Below are 18,056 nucleotides of genomic sequence, written 5' to 3' on the forward strand. Positions count from 1 at the left end.
TCTCCAGTCGCGGTACGTAACCCATAATTACCCTTCATCTTCCTGATACCTCTCCTTTTGATATCTCTTGAAGATCATACACATCAACACTATGGGTCTCGGGGATTTCTTCACCGGGCGCATTCCCCGGTGGTTAGTGACGCTCAGTAACTTTGTGATCTTCGCGTCGTCGGCAATCCTCGTGGGAACCATCTCCTACTTTGTCCGCTGGGGTTACCGAGGAACCTGGTGGATCTATCCTCTGGTGATTGTACGCGGTTCCTTCCACGCCCTCTCCGTGTTGTGCAGCATGATAACCAGTGCAACAGGCCGTTGTCACGCTCTTCATCTACCTCATCACCATGTTCCTTCCCATCCTTAAGCGATATCGCGGCTACATGCTCCCGGTCAACTTCATCCTGTCGTACCTCTGGGTGACGGCGCTCATCTTTGCAGCTCAGCGGTTCGCGGGCGGGAGATGCGTTTTCTATCCCGTCCCCCGGCGCGGCTGCAGCGTCGCCCACGCCATCCTTACCTTTTGGATAATTGGGTTGTGAGTACTCAACCTCCTTTCCTTCCTTCCTCGGATGTACCGAAGGCGTGGCGCATGGGAAATTAGCAACACAAACGTTGGCAGCCACTAATAAAGAGCATAGCGTCTTCCTCATCTTCAACATCATCATGGAGGCCCTCATGTGGGCCCACCACTGGAGGGAAAGCCGCCACACCGTGCACGACGCGGAGAAGAGCCAGCCCCTGACCTCAGGTGCTGCGCCAGCCACAGCTCCTGTGGGTGCTCCTCCAACTGCAGCGGCGTGAGCCAGGAGCTGCGAGGAGCACCGATAAATGGACTCTGAAACCCTGAAGGTGGGAGGTGCTGTAATGGTAATGGAAAAGACAGAGGAGGGGAGGGGGCACATGGATGGGTGGCAAAGCGGCGGACCGGGGGGCGAGATACCTCGATGCTGATTTTAAGGGGACAAATAGGATGCCTTTGATCAAGAGCTCGCTGTATTCCTGTCTTGTGATGGGTTTAATATCAGAAGCCTATGCCCCGCAATGCCTTGTGTTCTCCTCACCTGCATGCAATGGCGGGGACGTTGGTGACTAATTATGTCAAGCCAAGCGCCCGCTCGTAACGACACCAATGGGACTCTTCAGTCCATGGGCTCGGGTCGAAAAGCCCCCCCCACAAAGAAAGAGCAGAGTTTTGAAATGGCGGACACGGAACGTTCATGTGAGACACTTCAGACCTTCGACTCCATAATACTCAAAGGTGAATCCGAGTGCGAGTGCGATAGTCTGGTTTGTCTGCCCGGGACGGAGGAACGCATCGCCAAGCCCGGTTGTCACTCGCACTCGGTCCGAGCCGTCAGGGGGGTCTGATTGGCCGTCAACGTCACCAACCGTCATCATGTTCGGGTGATACAAGGCAACGAGCAAGGGGAACGCACACCACGTAGAAGAGGAGGCGTGGATAGCACGCGTCGTCCTTTTCAAAGCCACAGCTGACTAACTCGACGATGGTTCTCACAAGCCGCTGTCATCTTGGAGGGATATTTATTCCCTGCTCGGCCTTCGGCCGTTCGCATCCTCCCTGACCTGGAACCTGCCAACGTATCTAGAAGAGATATCGAAAAGGTCCTAGGGTAGACAAAATTCATTATGACGCCAGCTTTCCAGCCCATCTTCCCTCCCACCACCTCACGTCCCGGTGAGAAACCTCGCGGGAATCAGCTAGCCGTAAGTCCACCTCACCGCCGCAGCCCCTCAGCCTCTTCAAACAAGCTCTGAACACTACGCAAAGCTCCTCGTGAAATCCACCTTCCACCTCTCAACCCTCCTCCTCCTCGGTGCCTTCGTCCAAGGCATCCTTTCCCTCATACTCTCACCGCGCTACGCCCTCCTCCCCGCCGTCGTCCTCCTCCTCCGCACCGCCATCCACGCGGTCCAGAACCTATCTGCCTCCTCCGCCAGCAACTACTACGTGCGCACTCAAGGCGTCATTCCAGGAAAGACGTCGGCGAGACTCCCCCATTCTTGGCTCACCAGCTCCAAGGCAGCCGCAGGCGAAGAAACGCGACAGGGCCAAGGCATAGTCGTCTTCCACATCGGAGTCCGCTTCCACCACCCCCTCGGTCCGCCAGGCACGCCACACGCCCGCGAACTGGGCGAATACTTCCAGGCGTGTCACGCCACCTTGCTGTCGGAAGCGAAAAAGTATGGATGTCTCGGCGGGAGCGCCTACCGTGGCGAGAGGTCGGAAGGCGGCGACAACAGCAACATGCTGTTGAACGTGTACTATTTCCGTGATCTGGAGGGGTTGGAAAGGTTTGCCCGGGAGAAGGAGGGAGTGCATATGAAGGCGTGGGAGTGGTTCGACCGTCTCGCGTTGTCTTCGTCTTCTCCTGCTCAGCCGGAAGGCGAGGGAGGGGATGGAAAGACGGCGAACTCGCGTGCGAGACACTTTGGGATATTCCACGAGACGTTTTCTGTCCCGGCTGGAAGGTGGGAGACGTTATATATGAACATGCCACCGACGTTGCTTGGGGCGGGGAGTGTGGCCGTCAAGAATGCGGAGACTGGCCGCGAGGAATGGGTAAAGACTTTGGTCGACGCTGAGGGACGTGAGTTTCGGAGTATGAGGGCACGAATGGGGGTGAATCAGTAAGCCGGTGAAGCTAGAGGGGCAGTAACGCCTCGAGGTAGTGAGGACTTTGAGCATCTGCAAAGGGAAAGGCAGATTGTGTCTTGCTTCAGAGACCGAGGACAGAGGAAAAACCGGTGGATGCCAAGGGAGCTTCATTGTATGCCTAGGTAACTATGGTGGTATCATCAACTATATTCATGAAAAAAAGAAAAAAAAAAAGAAGACAGAAAAACAAATGCATCATGACAAGACTCCTCGTTCGACGCCGGCGCCAGACTCCAATCTCCTCCGCTATTTTGGGACATCCCTGAAACAACCAGGTCGAATATCGTATATCAACAGCGTCAAAGCGCCCTCCCCGGCAGCTCATCTGACTTGAAATGCCTCAGGTGCGGCTGCGAGTATTCTGGATTGCGAGGATACGCTGGCTGCTGTGGGTCTTGATATTGATATGGTTGCGGTGACTGCCGCTGGTAGTCCGGTGATAACGAGCGGTGGCGATCGGGGAATTCGTACTCGCGCTGCTGGGCCTCGTGCATGGCGAAGATGTCTTTTTGAATCTCGTGCATGTCAATGTGGGCCACGGCGCTGTCGCCGTCGAAGATGCGGGCGATCTCTTCGAGAGTGGGACCCTTGGTTTCAACGTAGAAGAACCACACAAAGATCAACTCGATCAGGTCCCAAAGGGTGTAGAAGAGCATGAAGTGCCAGTGGCGCGGAAGGCGCTCCCAGGCGATCTTGTTGGTTTGACTGCGGAAGGGGGCTAGGTTAGCACGATGGTTCGGTGATCTATGGCAGATTCGCGAAGAACACTCACTTCGAAATGGCCAACATGATCTGCACGGTGATGTTCATAATCATCATGCCCTTGGCGCGAAGGTTGAAGGGTAGGATCTCGAGAGCGTAGGCGACGAGAAGACCCGAGAAACCAATGTCATAGAAGATGCCAAAGATCCAGATGAAGACGAGCTGGGTGTAGCCGGCCTTGACATCGGTCTCGCCCGAGTTTTCGTAGACGGCACCCGTAACGGTCCAGCAAGCAAACGCCATTACCATGCCGATCATGGAGGTCAGGAAAAGCGGGCGGCGGCCGAAGCGGTCGACGTGAAGAGCGGCGGTGATAGTGACGATGAGGTCGAGGATGGTCTTGCCGGTCGTGATGGCGAGCTTCTGGTTCTGGTTGGTGATGCCGGCGCCGATGTAGATGGAGTTGATGTAGTTGGAGAAAAGGGCGTTGCCGCTGTACTGGGAGATGACGCCGAGCGAGACAATGATGGCAAGGCGCCAGCGGTTGCCACGGGTGCGGAAGAAGTCGCGGTAGCGCGTGGAACGATCTGTCTCTTTCTGGATGCGGATGGTCTCGCGGATTTCGCGGAACTCGAACTGCACGGTTGCGTTATGGGGGTCGCCGCCGGCGTGCCACTTGGTAAGGATGTGCAGAGCCTCCTGGTAGCGCTCCTTGTTGACGAGATAGCGCGGCGACTCGGGGACCCACCAGATGCCGATGAGCTGGATGAGGGCCGGGAAGACCTGCAGCATGGTAATGGAGCGCCACGACCAGTCGCCGTCGATGTTGGCGGTGCCCCAGGCAATGCACGACACCATCAGGGCGCCGGCGTTCCATAAGCAGTTGTAGATGGCAGTGACGGGTCCGCGGTGCTGTGGGTGACAGATCTCGGTCAGCAGCAGGGGCGAGGCCATCTGCGAAAGTGAGTTGCCGAAGCCGAGGACGAAGCGGCCTCCCATGTACACTGAGCAGAACGTTAGCCGTCTGAGCCTTGGTACCCCCCGCCCTCATGGCGCCAGCTGAGGTGAAGTACTCACTCCCGTAGCCATTGCAGAAGCCCGTCAGGAACCCGCCGCAGATCATGAAGCAACAACCAATAACGATGGCGGTACGGCGGCCAAAGTTGTCGGCGACGTAGGGGGTGATGAAGAAGGAGACGATGGAGCCAAGGTTGAACATGTTGACAAGGATGGCGAGCCGGCTGTTCACGACCGGGTCCTTGACGCCTTCGTCGTCCTGGAACTCGGGGAAGAAGTAATGATTCCAGGCGTCGATCTGCTGGGACGTGTTGACGAGCATGCCATCGTAGCCCGTCGTGGCGGAGGCCACCATCAGGATGATGGTGAGGCCATAGAGCTTGCGTAGGTGCGGTTCTCGCCGCCAGTAGACACGCTGGAACCGGGGTGCCTCCTGGACTACCTCGAAGTCGGCCGAGACCGTCGAGTCCGGCCTGGCCTGGGACGCCCTGGCCATGGCATTCACTCTGCGGTTGTTTCCCCCGTCCACCTTCAGCAATTCGGTTGTGTCGTCGGCGGGTGGACGGTTCGGTCTGGCGATGACCATGCGGCTCGTCTCGTCTCACGGTGTTGTTCACGATCGAAGACCGGCGGCCATTCGACGGCGGGGCGGCAGCGTCGGGAGAGCCTCAAGCACGAGGAGGGTACCAGGTGGTTCTACTTCTGCGTCCGGAGGAGGGAGCGCCACCTGGTACAAGTAATAGAGGGCAGCGCATGGCCGGCCGGCTCGGATTCGGGATTCGGCACACCAGGGACGGGTCCAAGCAAGCTGGAGCGTCGTTGGGGTCTTTGCTAGCGTCCGGTAGCCTAACATGACCCCCCTGCTCCCATCTCCCCAGACTCTGGAGGGGACGGGAGCCAGGGAGGCCAACAGCTTGGAATGGAAACATGGAGCAACGGAGAGCGGACCGAACTGGGGGTTGGAGGCAGACGAAGTGACATTGCAGAAAGCAGACCACCCGCGACCGATGATTGGGTCCCGGGTCTGGTGGGATCCGGCGGGCGAATCGTCAAGCAGAGCAAGGAGTCTTGGCGTGAGACCCAGACGGCGATGCGGGTGCGATGTCCCGAGTCCAGCGCCACCACTCTGCCGTGTTCGGGTTAGCCAGTTGGTGGGTGTGCGGACCAACTGATGAACTGGCCTTGGGCTCGTTGGCGCAACGCGAACCAGGTTTGTCAGCCCGGCCATGGGGCATCGCATGCAGAGCGTCCAAGAGATGTGGAGGGCAGCCATCAGAAGGCCCGCCGTGTCAAGCACCCCCGAGGGGCGCTGATAGTCGCAGCAGCAAGGAGAAGCGAGTATCAGCGCCTGGCGCGACCGCCTCACGATCACGCGCCGGCGTGTGTAGGCGCTTTACGCAGTAGTTACATGGTATAGGTGCTTGGTTGGTGGCCTGGAAGAGCGGGGAGGCTTCCCACCGGAGTGGCGCCCAGGGTTTTGTCTCTGGGCGTTCCTGAGCGTTCCTGGGGGATCGGGAAGACGGAGCTTGGCGGTGGAGGAAAAGCAAAAGTCCCAACGGCCCCGCGGCGACCCCACTGTTTCCCCTCAGCCCTCGCCGCAACGCTCGATCGATCGACGACGGCGCGGCCGCTACGCCTGGCCAGAGCATTGACAAAGAAATTGCCGGATGCCAGTCGACGCCAGCGCACGCAAGAAAAGCCGACAAAGCAGATAAGCTCCAGCCCACGTCTCACGCAGCCTTCTCTCATCATATCATCATCAAAAGCCTGCAGACCGCTGGCGCCTCGGGGGGGGCAGAGCGTATGACCACACCACATCCCGAACCCAGCGAGTCGGCTGGGCTAAAAACGGCAAAATGCAACCGAAGGATGCTCCCGGGCGATGGGCCAATGGCACGCCGAGTTCCATTTCCCGGCGCAGACTACTCCGCGGGACACTCTGACGGGCGCAGATTGAAGCTCTGCAATAGCGTATGGCTCGATATTGTGCCGTGCTGCGAATGACCAACACTGCGGCTCCTTACGCGGCGTAGTCGTGTCTGGAGTACAGTGTCTAGAGAACTGGAGGGCTACTAGTTGTTCGTGAAATGGAGGCGTTCGGCTCGTCGCAGCCTTCGGAATTGGCGTCGGGGCTTGAAGAATTCGTCGCGCATGGTCAAGGCAGAATGCGGAAAAGACCAATGCTCTCGCCAGCCAGAACTGGCCAAGCGCCGGCGGCTCGGCGGTTCCCAACAGGGCTGTGGAACGACAAGGCCAACGCCAGCCGTCAGAGCCCGATTGTCCTGCGCGTCATTGGCTGCGGTCCGAGTTCGTGCCGCGGAGCGTCACAGCAGCTAGGACAGTGCCGTCATGCAAGGAATGCGAGAAAAGATTTCGAGTTGCTTTCTGTTATGGGTGGCAAGCTGCTCTTGCGTTGTTCACCGTCGACTGTTTCGAAGGGAGCTGAAAGGGTGAGACAAGAAGCATTTCGCTAACGAGACTTGGCTGCTGTTGGCAGGCTGACGACATCTTTCCCTCTCCTCAGCTAGGCAACGAACGATATGCCGCGGCTCGGGAACCAGGGACGGTGATCCGGGAAGTCGGCGTCATGGAATCCCCTCGATGGCTCAAGCCAACACACACCAATAGCGCCGGCCCCTATGTATAGCGCACCACAGTACAGCAGGTGCTTGTATGTATGTAGACACAACTCTTGGAGCCCCTTGACGGTTTTGCAGGTTACAATGCCAGACGAGCAAAGGCTGTCGCGATGGTTGCATTTCCTGGACCACTGAGTAGAAGTTCCGCATCGCATTCGGTTTCGCGGTTGAGGGGTTCAAGACCTGTAACTGTCACGTAGTATCCGTCATGTCAAGATTTCGGGGCCAGCAGCGTTTCCGCATGAGGATGCCTAGCGACTTCTTCGAGGAGGGTGTCTGAAAAAGAGAGAGCAAAAAGTGGCGCGAGTCGAGTGCGACAAGTGCGTTCCAGATGGAGTCAATGCTTGGTTCCCACGTGTAGGCTCAATTGACGGCCCCACCGGATGGCCAATCAGCATGACGGAATAAATGAAGAGCGGATCGGTGTGTCCCACCCACCGTGTCGGGGGTTCCTGGGGAAAGGGAAAAAAACGGAGCAAGGCAGCATCGGTCCGCTCCTGATGACTGGCATTTTTGAGGCAAGCTGTCAGGTGTTGCTTCCAGAATTGGAATGTTGGATGGCACTGCGACAGGCGAGTCTGTTGTTGGTGCTTGGGTCTTTGGGACGGACTGGGGTAAACAGTGAAGGGCAGCATCCATCAATCCAACCTTCCAGCCTTCCCGTAACACGTAACAACGTCATCCAGACAGCAGGAAGGAAAGAAGGGGCTAAGAGGCGACAAAGAAGATGCCAAGGGAGGAGACTTGGAAGTGCCTCCATCGGTGACGCTAGCCCTGAGCCCTAACGGGTTAGGAGCTGCACCAACAACTTTGAGCCCCTACCCTATCATCGATCCAACATCCCCGGACTGGGGTGCGTTGGTGTCGGCAGAACTCTCGGCTGCATCATTCGAAAGTTCCGACTACACTACGTTAAGGTACCTAAGGTACCAGTGTCCACCGTCCGGGCATAGAGAAAAGAGAAAAGAGAAAAGAGAAAAGAGAAAAGAAGAAAGAGAGAGAGGGAGAGAGAAGGGGGGGGGGGGGGGGCAGAGGAACAGAGGGAGAAAAAAGAGCTGCATATTAGTCGGCAACCCCAGCGGAAGCGTACGCGTATTCACATTGACGGGGAACAAAACAACCCAGTGTCGTAAATCGTGAATGCTGAATCCTGACTCCCTCCACGTTTCACACCCACCCACAACCCAGAATCCCCGGTCCGACTGTTTCCATGCGCGGAATCCAGGGTGCGGCGTTGCGGCTCGTCAACCCGTCTGTGCGCTGCATCTGCCGCGGCCCGGGAAATAGCATGTCTATGTGGAGGAGGGGCGCCAACGTTCCCGGACACCCATCCCTTGCTGGAAACGGCACACCCATGGCGCTGGGAACCCGCCCTCCGTACAGGAGTTTCCACCAACACCTGAGTCGTCCACTACGGCGTTGCTGCGTTGGAGACGAACGATGGGTGGATGCCCGACCGGGAATGCCGCCGAGATGAGAAGCCGGCTGCATATGCGCAGATGGAATCCCGGGCTATCCCGCCGTGTCGGTTGGGTCGGACCGGATGATGCAAGTTGGTGTTGGGCCGGTCAAGAGGAGCCTGTTTCGTGCATCAATCATCCACACTTGAAACATGGGCACATTGAACGAGGTGAGGAGACATGAAACCCCCTGCCCAAAGCGTGCGGACAGAGTCCCAACACCCGACATCCGCCTGCTCCGCCTCAATGCCTTGTCGCCCCGTCATCAAGGTGGCGTATCGGTGCGCCGCACATGTCCACCCGCTTCGCCTGGGGCCGTAGTCAATGCGGCATATTCGAAGGAACCGCTAGCCGCCTGTAGAAGCCGTGGAAATGGTGCCGTTGATCTTGAGGCATTGCATGTCAGACTCGACCGTTATTCGTCTTAGAGACAACGGTGAGGACGAGGTGCATGTTGCCGGCGTGGGGAAGTTGCTGGTCTTAGAGTTCACATGGAGGCTGGCTTGTTGTCGTCGTAGAAGCGCCGGGACGAATCGTTATGCAGGCCATCATTGGCAATGCGGGAGGTACAGTCTGAGAACAGGGTTCTGGTATGGCGGGTAGCTATCCATTTTGACCGGCTAGGAGGAGGATGGCGTCCCCAGAGGTTGACCTGGAAGAACGATGACCTAGGAAACGTTTTGACTTTGGTGGGCATGTCCAAAGAATGGTTCTTTTTTTCGACCTGACGTTTCTGTCTGCCGGATGAGTATACCAGGGGTTCTTTCTCGTATTCTCACCTCCGATGCCGTTGTCTCTGAGGAGGCGCCAAAAGCTCCGGATGGCCCGTGTGCTTAAGATTCTCATAGACCGCGTGAAACATTCAAGACCTGCCAATGACCTCAAGACCTGAAGCTCGGGGGGGAAACGTGTCGCGTCGAGAACTTGTTATCAAGCCGAGGCCTCAAGAGCCCAGAGGAATTGCCCACTTGCTGGGACGTTGTACCGGGCGTGCTTCCACCACCTTGGCTTAGGGGCAGTGTTTGCTCAACCGCTCAGGGGTCATATTATTCACGAAAATCAACCTTTGAGAACTTGAGATAGAACATCAACTGTCACGACCAGAGCGCTGCTGCATGTGGTGTTCGACGGGTCACCTAAAGGCACACTCAAGCCCTTCCTTTTTAATGCTTTAACAGAGCTCAGATCCAGGGATTCAAGGTCAGTATGAAGACAGTAAGGAGACACGTGACTAACTACCTAACCATGCACTGTGCGGTGTTAAGCTAATTGGATCCGGCCTCATCCAAGATCTCTCCGGTTCGCCTCCTGACTCCTTTCAAAAAAGGGTCTTTTGCACCAACCTCGCCTCATTCCATGGTACGGTTCTCCTGGCTAGTAGCAGCGCCTGCAAGAACCGTCGCTGTGCCCACCATAGATATCGACCTTGTCATAATCCCAGACGATCGGTGCAGGCTTGGTGTCAACATTACCCCCCATATTCTCCCACCCCGAGCTCCACTGATTGTTTTCGTACTTGCGGCGGTAGACAGCATTGTCATCGCCCACAATGTACACTTCAATCTTGGTGAGGTAGATGACCACGTCCGGCGCCTTGCCCTTCTTGACCTTGCCTCCCAGGTTGGCCCATCCGCCCCAACCGCCTCCCTTCTTGTATGTCTTGTGCCAGCACGCACCGTCCGTTCCTTTGACGAACAAATCCACCCGCCCGTTATCCCATGCCGCAGCCGCCGGTTCCGCGTCCAACGTGCCCCCGAGTGGCTCCCAATCGCCCCACGCGTTGTTCTCATACTTCTTGTGCCACGCCTGCCCATCGTTGCCCTTGCAAAAGACGCTGGTATGCCCGCTGCCCCACGTCACCGACTTGGGCGGCCCGTCGAGGTAACCTCCCAGGTTCTCCCATCCCTGCCATCCGCCCTTCCCTTCATCGTACTTCCTATGCCAGCATTGGTTGTCATACGACGAGTAGTATGCATCCACATGGCCCCCTCCCCACGAGCATGTGCTGGGGTAGTGCTTCACGTTCCCGCCCATGGCTTGCCAGTTGCCCCAGGCGCCGTTGTCGTAGGATCGATGCCAGCCCTGGCCGTCGGTGCCCTTGCAAAACACGTGCACGTTCTTCTCCTTGCGGCTGCAGGCTGCCGGAGCGGAGTCAAGGGAGCCGCCCAGGTCGTACCAGTCCGGGGACCAGCCGCCGTTGTCGTAGGTTTTGTACTTGCACGCGCGATCCTTGGAGGCGTAGTAGACGTCTTGTCGTTTTCCGCCCCACGAGATGGGCGCGGGGTGCCACATGCCAGAGCCGGCGAGGTTGTCCCATCGGCCTGCAGTGGCGCGGGTCGAGAGGAAGGAGACGGTATCGTTGCTCAGAGCCGAGGCCGCTGGTTCAGGCTCAGGCTCGGCGAAAGGGTTGGCATCGCGCCGCCGCATAGGTGGGTTGTTGAAGAAGGACTCGCTGTGAAGACCGGAGCGCTTGGCGAGGAAGTTGCCGTCGCCGCGAGGCTTGTTCCAATCGAGGTGGGTAGAGCGTGGCTCCGGGCGGAAAACATGATGCTCAGATGGCGCCGTGGTGACCAGAGCCGTTGAGGCGAGGAGGAGGATGAAGGACTTCATGCTGCTCACGCCGGGTGGGCGTTTGGGAGTAAGAGAAGAGTAACAGAGTGCTCCAAAGGGCTAGGGTTGTCAGCGAGGTCGTCGATCTGTCGGTGGCACTGCGAAGATGATCGATCACCCTGCTAGACGCGGCGATGGAGTCCCTTTCTATAGTTAGCTACTCACACGAAGCCGCAGTGACCTCTCCCCTTTTCTGGCTCCCTTCGTTCAATGCTCGCCATCATTCCATCCATCACAACGTCAGCCTCTATGTTTTTTGGTCCGTCAACCTCACACCTGCATTTCTATCCCAGCCGGTCAGCAGCAGATGCACAGATTAATTGCTCTACCGGGCTTATTCATAAATGCAGCAGCAGTCCCAAAATCCCAAGCCCCTTTACGTCTTGGATTCTGCCGGATCTTGTGCGATAATACGACTCTGCTTATCCTTGGCTGCTGTACCGAGTATATTCAGAAGCCCAATATTGCGCTGTCGTGTATCCCGACTGTTGTTCCTCGGCCTTTGGGCCTGGCCAGATTTAGTTATGTTGGTCTCCTGCGCCCCGTTGCAACCCAGTCTGTCCGGAACGACCGCGACCCGGAGGCGAGGAGGGGGGCCAAAGGCAACCTCTGTTGATGAGAAAGCGTATGATTCGAGGAAACCGTCGTTGTCATCACAGGGCATCAACGCCGGAGCCCGGGATTCAGCATCTGTCTCGTTGGTCGCCAATGGCGGTAGACTCTTGGTAAGAAAGAAGGCCGTGGCCACCCAGAGATGCTTTGTGTGTCGCACTCCACTGTGGTACGATGTGGTATTTAACGTTCCAATGTGTGCTGGTCCTTGTACACGTATTCACAGCGTTGTGTAGGTAAGGGGACCTTGACACCTAAGTGGATGGCTTGGCAATATCGCCCAACGGTAGCTTGCTGGGGAGACGCACCGGTACCTACCGTACTTACGGACACCCCTATCTATGCAGCCCCGGGCCTTCGGCTTTTCCTTATGAGACTGTGATGCGGCATGTCTTTCACGATTAGGTCGTGGCGTTACAAGAGACCAGCGCTGTAGTAAGCTCTTAGCATGGCGAAGTGGGGGAGGACCACATCGTGAGGTAACGATGAAGCAAACTCTATGTTAACGTGTTCGCATAGTTCTCTGGCATTCCATGCTCATATCGCGGTTAGGCTGCACGCGGGAGTACTTTTCAGGTAAATCCTACGCCTCCACCACGCTCAATGAACCAACCAGGCCAGAATAGCCCCTATAGGAGAGTCTCCTCAAGGTTCCGTGCTGTTCATCCTCACTCCGCCATCTCAGCCCCGAAGCCACATCCCACTCCTGCGGTAGGCCAAGACGAGAATCAGCCCGTCTCTAGCTGGCGAGCCGATTTCCCTTGTGCTTTTGGCACCTGCGTCGAGGTGGCTGGCTGCCACTGGGCGGTGTTGCGGCTACCTGTCGGTGACGGTCCTGGCTGTGCAGCGCATGTTTCAGAGATCAGCCCCAGTATTAAAGCAAGGCTCTGGACCATATGCTTTTGAGCGGTCTCCTGATAACACAGACACAGTGATGAACCCTTACTGCTCGTATGCTTGGTGATCAGGTACCCAAGAGTCAACCACGCCACGTTTCTTGGTGTTGATTGCTTGTGTAAAGCCGACCGACTATCCCCTTCGATATGGCAACGCACGCGGACTTGCCACTCGACCCATACTCCTATCGATCAGTGTATAGCGCCCAATTCCCGGAAGTGGCCCAACCAAACTTTGGAAATGAGGCCCCTGAAGCCATCACCAGGCTGGACAGGAACGAGTATGACGGCACCAAGATGAGCGGATGGGAGAGCACATTGCAACCACCCGCCAAATACCAAGATTTTGCAAACGAACGACAGCAAGGACAACGACCGCCTGTGGTGCGATCCTCATCCCAGCTGCTGACACCCCGACGCCACGAAACTCCCCATGGTCATGGATAACTCAACCACGGACAGTAATCACCATGGGAATTCTGATCATTCTGCTCCTCGGGGCCGTTATTGGGCTTGCGACAGCCCTCGCCCTCCAAAGGAATAGCACTAACGGTGGCAGTTCGACATCTCCGACCTCGTCTGATACCTGCTCGTCACCGTCTTCTGGACCGTGCACAACGGAGACGGCAACCGTCGCTACGACAGGGCTGGATCTCGCCATCACCGACGTTTCCAACGGGTGCAACGACCCAAACGAAAAGATCTCAGGAACTACATACAGTAAGTCATCAGTTGAGTCTGTGGTCCTACTTTCATACCTTAGCTAGTCATGTCTGCTCGCGTCACACGGTGCTAAAATACTTCGAGGAACTCAATACCCAGCCTTCAAGCGCGTGGCCTTCAGCAGACACTGCAACAGGGAACTCAGACCTCGACCTGTATTTGGCATGCTGGTCCACGACTTTGACGCCTGCATGGATGCTTGCGCCATCTGGAGCAGGTCGTGTCCCGAGAACTTCGGCCCGCAGGCCAACGCAACTTGTACCGGCGTGCGATTTGTCCCGGCCTGGTCCAACCGTAACCGTGCCTACTCGAACAGCGCCCGTGGAAATTGCTTCCTTCACTCGGACGTGACGAAGAGGGACCTCAAAGAGCCAGAGCTGCCTGACAGAGCAACTTGCCATTCAGCTTTGGTGGTCAGTGACGAGGACGCGTGATGCAGAGAGTAGAGGGTCCATACAATGCCTGTTGGGAGACCTGACTGCAAGCTAATTATGAATGCTTGGACCAGGAATTCTGTTCATTTGGGAGGCAAGGCTTCTTTACCGCGGGACACCTGGGCGTTGATGACAACTTGTATCAAGCCTCTAAGGGGCAGTTGCAGAGGGAGGGAGACACCTTGAGGTCATTATAGACTGATACGATAGATACCTAAGTAAACATCGTGTTTTCCCATTCCGTCCAGGGCGATGACCTTTGCTTCTTGGGCCTACCTGATCCAAGTCAAACGGATGAATGACCAGTTTCAAATATTATCAAGTCCTACGATCGCTCCTGTAAATCCGAGCGACCTACCTATTCCACACATCGGAACCCCAACCGAGCCGCCCATGCAGCAGCAATATGGCAAGACGTGTAGGCGCTCGTTAATATCCGGCCCCGCACAAAGCAACCACTGGCAGTTCCATCCGATGGCCCGGCTAATAATCTAAACCGACTCCCTGACGACGACGCATTGGCTCAATCAATTTACGCGACCTTGACGCGGCTTCTTCTCATATTCTCATCGTCCCAACTCGTCAGTCACATCACCGGATAGTCTGGCTCAGCAACGGTGAGTAGCAATATTACAGCAGCGCCAAGATGATGCTCCAACCCTCTTCAGGCTATTCAGGGGTAACGGTGCGGACGTGTTCCTCGGCATCAGTCACTGCCCCGGGCTGGCTTCGGTTTAAATGACCGCATGGTATCAGGCGAGGGTCTCTGTCCTCGGAACTCTCAGGAGCCCATCCCAGCGATCATCATGGCTCGTCTCTTGTCAGTACTCGCCGCCGTCGTCGCCGTGACCGGGCCCGTGTGCCTGGCCTACCCCCAGGAAGTCCCGGCTTCCAAGGTATTCCTCAATGGCCGCCAGGTCGGCACAGAGTACGACTACATCATTGTAGGCGGCGGCACCGCGGGGCTCACTGTTGCCAACCGCCTAACCGAAGATGGCACTACGACGGTGCTCGTCATCGAGATCGGCCAACTGAGCAACTCGGCTGCCATCACAAGCGTAACCGGCGGTTTCTCTGGCATGTCTGATCCATCTTTCTTGTTCGGCCTTCAATCAGTGCCGCAGCGGAACTTGCGCAACCGTATCGTTGCCGTGCAGATCGGAAAGGTGGTCGGCGGGTCCAGCGCTGTCAACGCCATGATGACGGTGCGTCCAGCGGCCGAAGACTTCGACACCTGGGGCTCCTTCTTCGGTCCCAACTCTCACTGGTCCTGGAGCGGCTTGCTTCCTTACTTTAAGCGTGCCTTGAACTTTGTGCCTCCCGATGAGGCCGTGACCAGGTCGGCCAATATTACATACGATACGAGCTACTGGGGTAGCACGTCGGGGGTGTACGCCGGCTGGCCATCATTCCAGTACCCCAGCACAACGGCGCAAATGGAAGCTTTCCGGGGCATCCCGGGAGTACCTTTTGTGCAGGACAGCGGGTCCGGGCAGCCAGGTGTTTATTGGTACCCGACCTTCATGGACCCTAAGAAGGTTGAACGGTCATATGCCCGGACGGGTCACCACGACCAGGCCGCCACCCGGCCCAATTACCACCTCGCGACGGGGTCCAAAGTGAGGAGAATACTCTTGGATGGCACTAAGGCAGTGGGCGTCGCGTTCGTTCCGGCGTCGGCAGAGCGTACGGCCCCCGAGAGCGTGGTTCGTGCTCGCCAGGAGGTCATCCTCGCTGCAGGCGGCATCCACAGCCCGCACATCCTCCAGCTCAGCGGCATCGGTCCTCGTCAGCTCCTCACCTCGGCAAAGATCGACACCCTCGTCGACCTCCCAGGCGTGGGTCAGAACTTCCAGGACCACCCCATGATCCAGGCCACCTTCCAATGTGAGTGACCCGATAACACGGCGACAGAATGCAAGCTGGCCATCACGCTGACGGCGCCTCATAGACTCCCGCTTCAACATCCGTCCCAACCCCAACGACCTCTACTCCAACGCCACGTTCCGGGCCTGGTCAGAAGCTGCCTGGGCCGCTAACCGTACCGGTCCCAACTCCATCGCCACAGGCAACGCCGCCGCCTGGCTCCCCTTCCCCGTTGTATCCACTCGCGCGAACGAGATCGCCGCCGCCCTCGAAGCTCAGAACCACGCCGACTACCTCGAGCCCAACACCGACCCCACCGTCGCGGCCGGCTATCGAGCCCAGATGCTCGCCTACGCCGCAGCGCTGCGGAGCAACGGGTCGGCTTTCTACAACCTTGTCCTCACCGGCGGCCCGTCCAACGGCATCCTCGTCAACCTGCACCCCCTCAGCCGCGGGACGGTCAACATCGACACCTCGGACCCGTACAACCGCCCTCCGCGCGTCGACTATCGCGCCCTGAGCAACCCGCTCGATTCCGTCGTCATGGCCGAGCTGGTCCGCTTCACGCGCAAGTACCACCTCGAAAACCCGCTCACGCGCGACTGGGCGGCTACAGAGCTGTCGCCGGGGAGGAACGTGCAGACCGATCAGCAATTCGCAGATTACTTCGCCCGCACGCTAAACCCGAGCGAGTTCCACCCCGTGGGCACGTGCGCGATGTTGCCGAGGGAGCTGGGTGGTGTGGTGGATGAGGAGTTGAGGGTATATGGCGTGGAGGGCCTGAGGGTGGTGGATGCCAGCACCATGTCGACGCTGGTAGGCGGAAACACGTGCCAGACGGTGTATGCTGTAGCTGAGAAGGTGAGCTCTTCGCGTCCTGTCACACTACGACCTGATGTTCTCGATGAGGTCATGCTAATGATGGAATTACAGGCTGCGGATCTGATTCGCTTTGGTGCACCGAAGCTTGTTGAATAGGTAGGTTCTGTGAAGGATTTGGATGGGGCGAATGGAACAAAACACGCCTTCAACACCCGCTCTATTCTTCGCTAGCTCGGGGTTGCCTGTTCATTGAGTAATTAGGCAATGGTTCAAAGGCTGACGGTTCAGCGATCGCGACACCGGTGGCTTAAACTTCACCCCGAAGACAAGGTTGGCATACAGTTCACGTAAAAGAACTGTTAAAATAAGTACCGCCCATCAACTTCGTTGACTGGGTGACCATGCTGCTTCCTGTGTCTGATGCCGCTTCCATTGTTGTGGTAAAAGTTGGAGTTTGCTACGTACCTTCTCCCTTAGTTATGCCGAAGGTATCCTAAGCAAAGGAAAGTTGCCAATGCTCTGAAGATGGTTGTCAAATGCATGATGAGCCCTGATCGGAATTGCTACCACTAGCAACCCGGTTCTTGTAATACTGAGAACAAGCCGAGGGTAATCGCCGATCCATGATCAATTCAGTGATGACATCATCTCAAAGGCGCCCTTGACGCAAGCCATGCCAAATAAACACGGCCAATTGGTGCCAGCAGCAAGTAAATATCCGGGTAATGATGAAAGGGGGCGTAGAATAGCAAGTATATCTGGCTTATTTGAATCCATTAGTGCATTGTGGGATCCTCGCATCTCGAACAGAACATTGTTGATGCTCCCCTGTCACCACTCCATGTTTACATACCCAGCACGGCACGGTTTAAAACTCTCGCAATGGCAGCAACAGCCACCACAATGGCATTGACTCAACACGTTGAGCATGCCCAGGTAAAAGAACCTCCGAGCAAGCCACCTGAGCCTGCAGTCGAAAGGACCGAGACAAACCCATCCGTCGACAACGGCCAACTGCGTCCTTTTCAACCCGTAGCCGACATCCCCACTGCCGCCCATGGTCCAGTCAACTTCTCCTCCCTCCCGGGCCTCCCTCGTCTCCGCTACAACCTACTCGAAGCCAAAACGAAACTAGCCATTATCGTCTTCCTCCTCGTCGCTGAAGCCAGTCTGCTCCCCATCGGTCTCTACTACGGCCTCATCCTTGGCACAACCCTCCGCCCAGGCCTCATCTTTGCGGTTGTCACATCCTTTTTTGGTATTGTTTCAGGCATCGAGTTTGGTATTCGGTGTCTGAAGCTCATTCGCCAGGGTGATAAATACCGGCCGAGGGGAGGGACCAAGTGGTCGTTTGACTTCACGCATTGGTCGTTGAGCGTGGGGTATACGATGATGACGGTCGTTTTGATCATCTTTTCGATTCCCCATGATCCGTTAGTACGGCCGTTGGCCATGCCGGTGGCGTTGTTTCTTGTTCAAGCAGGTCTGCAGTTGGTTTGGGCCGGGTGGATGAATGCGGCGAAGAGGCCGGCGCCCCTCAAGATCAGTTCGGTGGCGAAGGGAGAGACGGTGCCACCTTTCGTGCTCACTTGCGTCGAGGA

At 57.1% G+C, this 18,056-nt stretch overlaps 6 protein-coding genes across 6 annotated transcripts; 4 read left to right on the forward strand and 2 right to left on the reverse strand.

Moving 5' to 3' along the window:
• Positions 1-91: 91 nt before the first annotated feature.
• On the forward strand, positions 92-798 carry VTJ83DRAFT_7027 (uncharacterized protein; the record flags this gene model as incomplete). The annotated part of the gene is made up of 3 exons (XM_071013804.1): positions 92-250; positions 309-532; positions 636-798. The coding sequence occupies 3 exons, from the start codon at positions 92-94 to the stop codon at positions 796-798; spliced, it is 546 nt and encodes a 181-aa protein (XP_070863244.1).
• An 846-nt stretch (positions 799-1,644) lies between these two features.
• VTJ83DRAFT_7028 (uncharacterized protein) lies at positions 1,645-2,650 on the forward strand (the record flags this gene model as incomplete). Its single annotated transcript, XM_071013805.1, has 2 exons — positions 1,645-1,722; positions 1,787-2,650. 2 exons carry the CDS (start codon positions 1,645-1,647, stop codon positions 2,648-2,650), a joined length of 942 nt encoding a protein of 313 aa, XP_070863245.1.
• A 323-nt stretch (positions 2,651-2,973) lies between these two features.
• VTJ83DRAFT_7029 (uncharacterized protein) lies at positions 2,974-4,979 on the reverse strand (the record flags this gene model as incomplete). Its single annotated transcript, XM_071013806.1, has 3 exons — positions 2,974-3,379; positions 3,447-4,380; positions 4,454-4,979. The coding sequence occupies 3 exons, from the start codon at positions 4,977-4,979 to the stop codon at positions 2,974-2,976; spliced, it is 1,866 nt and encodes a 621-aa protein (XP_070863246.1).
• A 4,887-nt stretch (positions 4,980-9,866) lies between these two features.
• Positions 9,867-11,102, reverse strand: VTJ83DRAFT_7030 (uncharacterized protein; the record flags this gene model as incomplete). The annotated part of the gene is made up of 1 exon (XM_071013808.1): positions 9,867-11,102. One exon carries the CDS (start codon positions 11,100-11,102, stop codon positions 9,867-9,869), a length of 1,236 nt encoding a protein of 411 aa, XP_070863247.1.
• Positions 11,103-12,915: 1,813 nt separating this feature from the next.
• On the forward strand, positions 12,916-13,552 carry VTJ83DRAFT_7031 (uncharacterized protein; the record flags this gene model as incomplete). The annotated part of the gene is made up of 2 exons (XM_071013809.1): positions 12,916-13,330; positions 13,418-13,552. Coding segments are annotated over 2 exons (550 nt in total), but the record flags the coding sequence as incomplete, so codon positions are not given.
• Positions 13,553-14,573: 1,021 nt separating this feature from the next.
• Positions 14,574-16,579, forward strand: VTJ83DRAFT_7032 (uncharacterized protein; the record flags this gene model as incomplete). Its single annotated transcript, XM_071013810.1, has 4 exons — positions 14,574-14,825; positions 14,925-15,654; positions 15,719-16,475; positions 16,567-16,579. The coding sequence occupies 4 exons, from the start codon at positions 14,574-14,576 to the stop codon at positions 16,577-16,579; spliced, it is 1,752 nt and encodes a 583-aa protein (XP_070863249.1).
• Between the last annotated feature and the right edge of the window lie 1,477 nt (positions 16,580-18,056).

This window comes from Remersonia thermophila, chromosome 7 (assembly GCF_042764415.1).
Source record: "Remersonia thermophila strain ATCC 22073 chromosome 7, whole genome shotgun sequence".
Classification (NCBI taxonomy): Eukaryota; Fungi; Ascomycota; class Sordariomycetes; order Sordariales; family Chaetomiaceae; genus Remersonia; species Remersonia thermophila.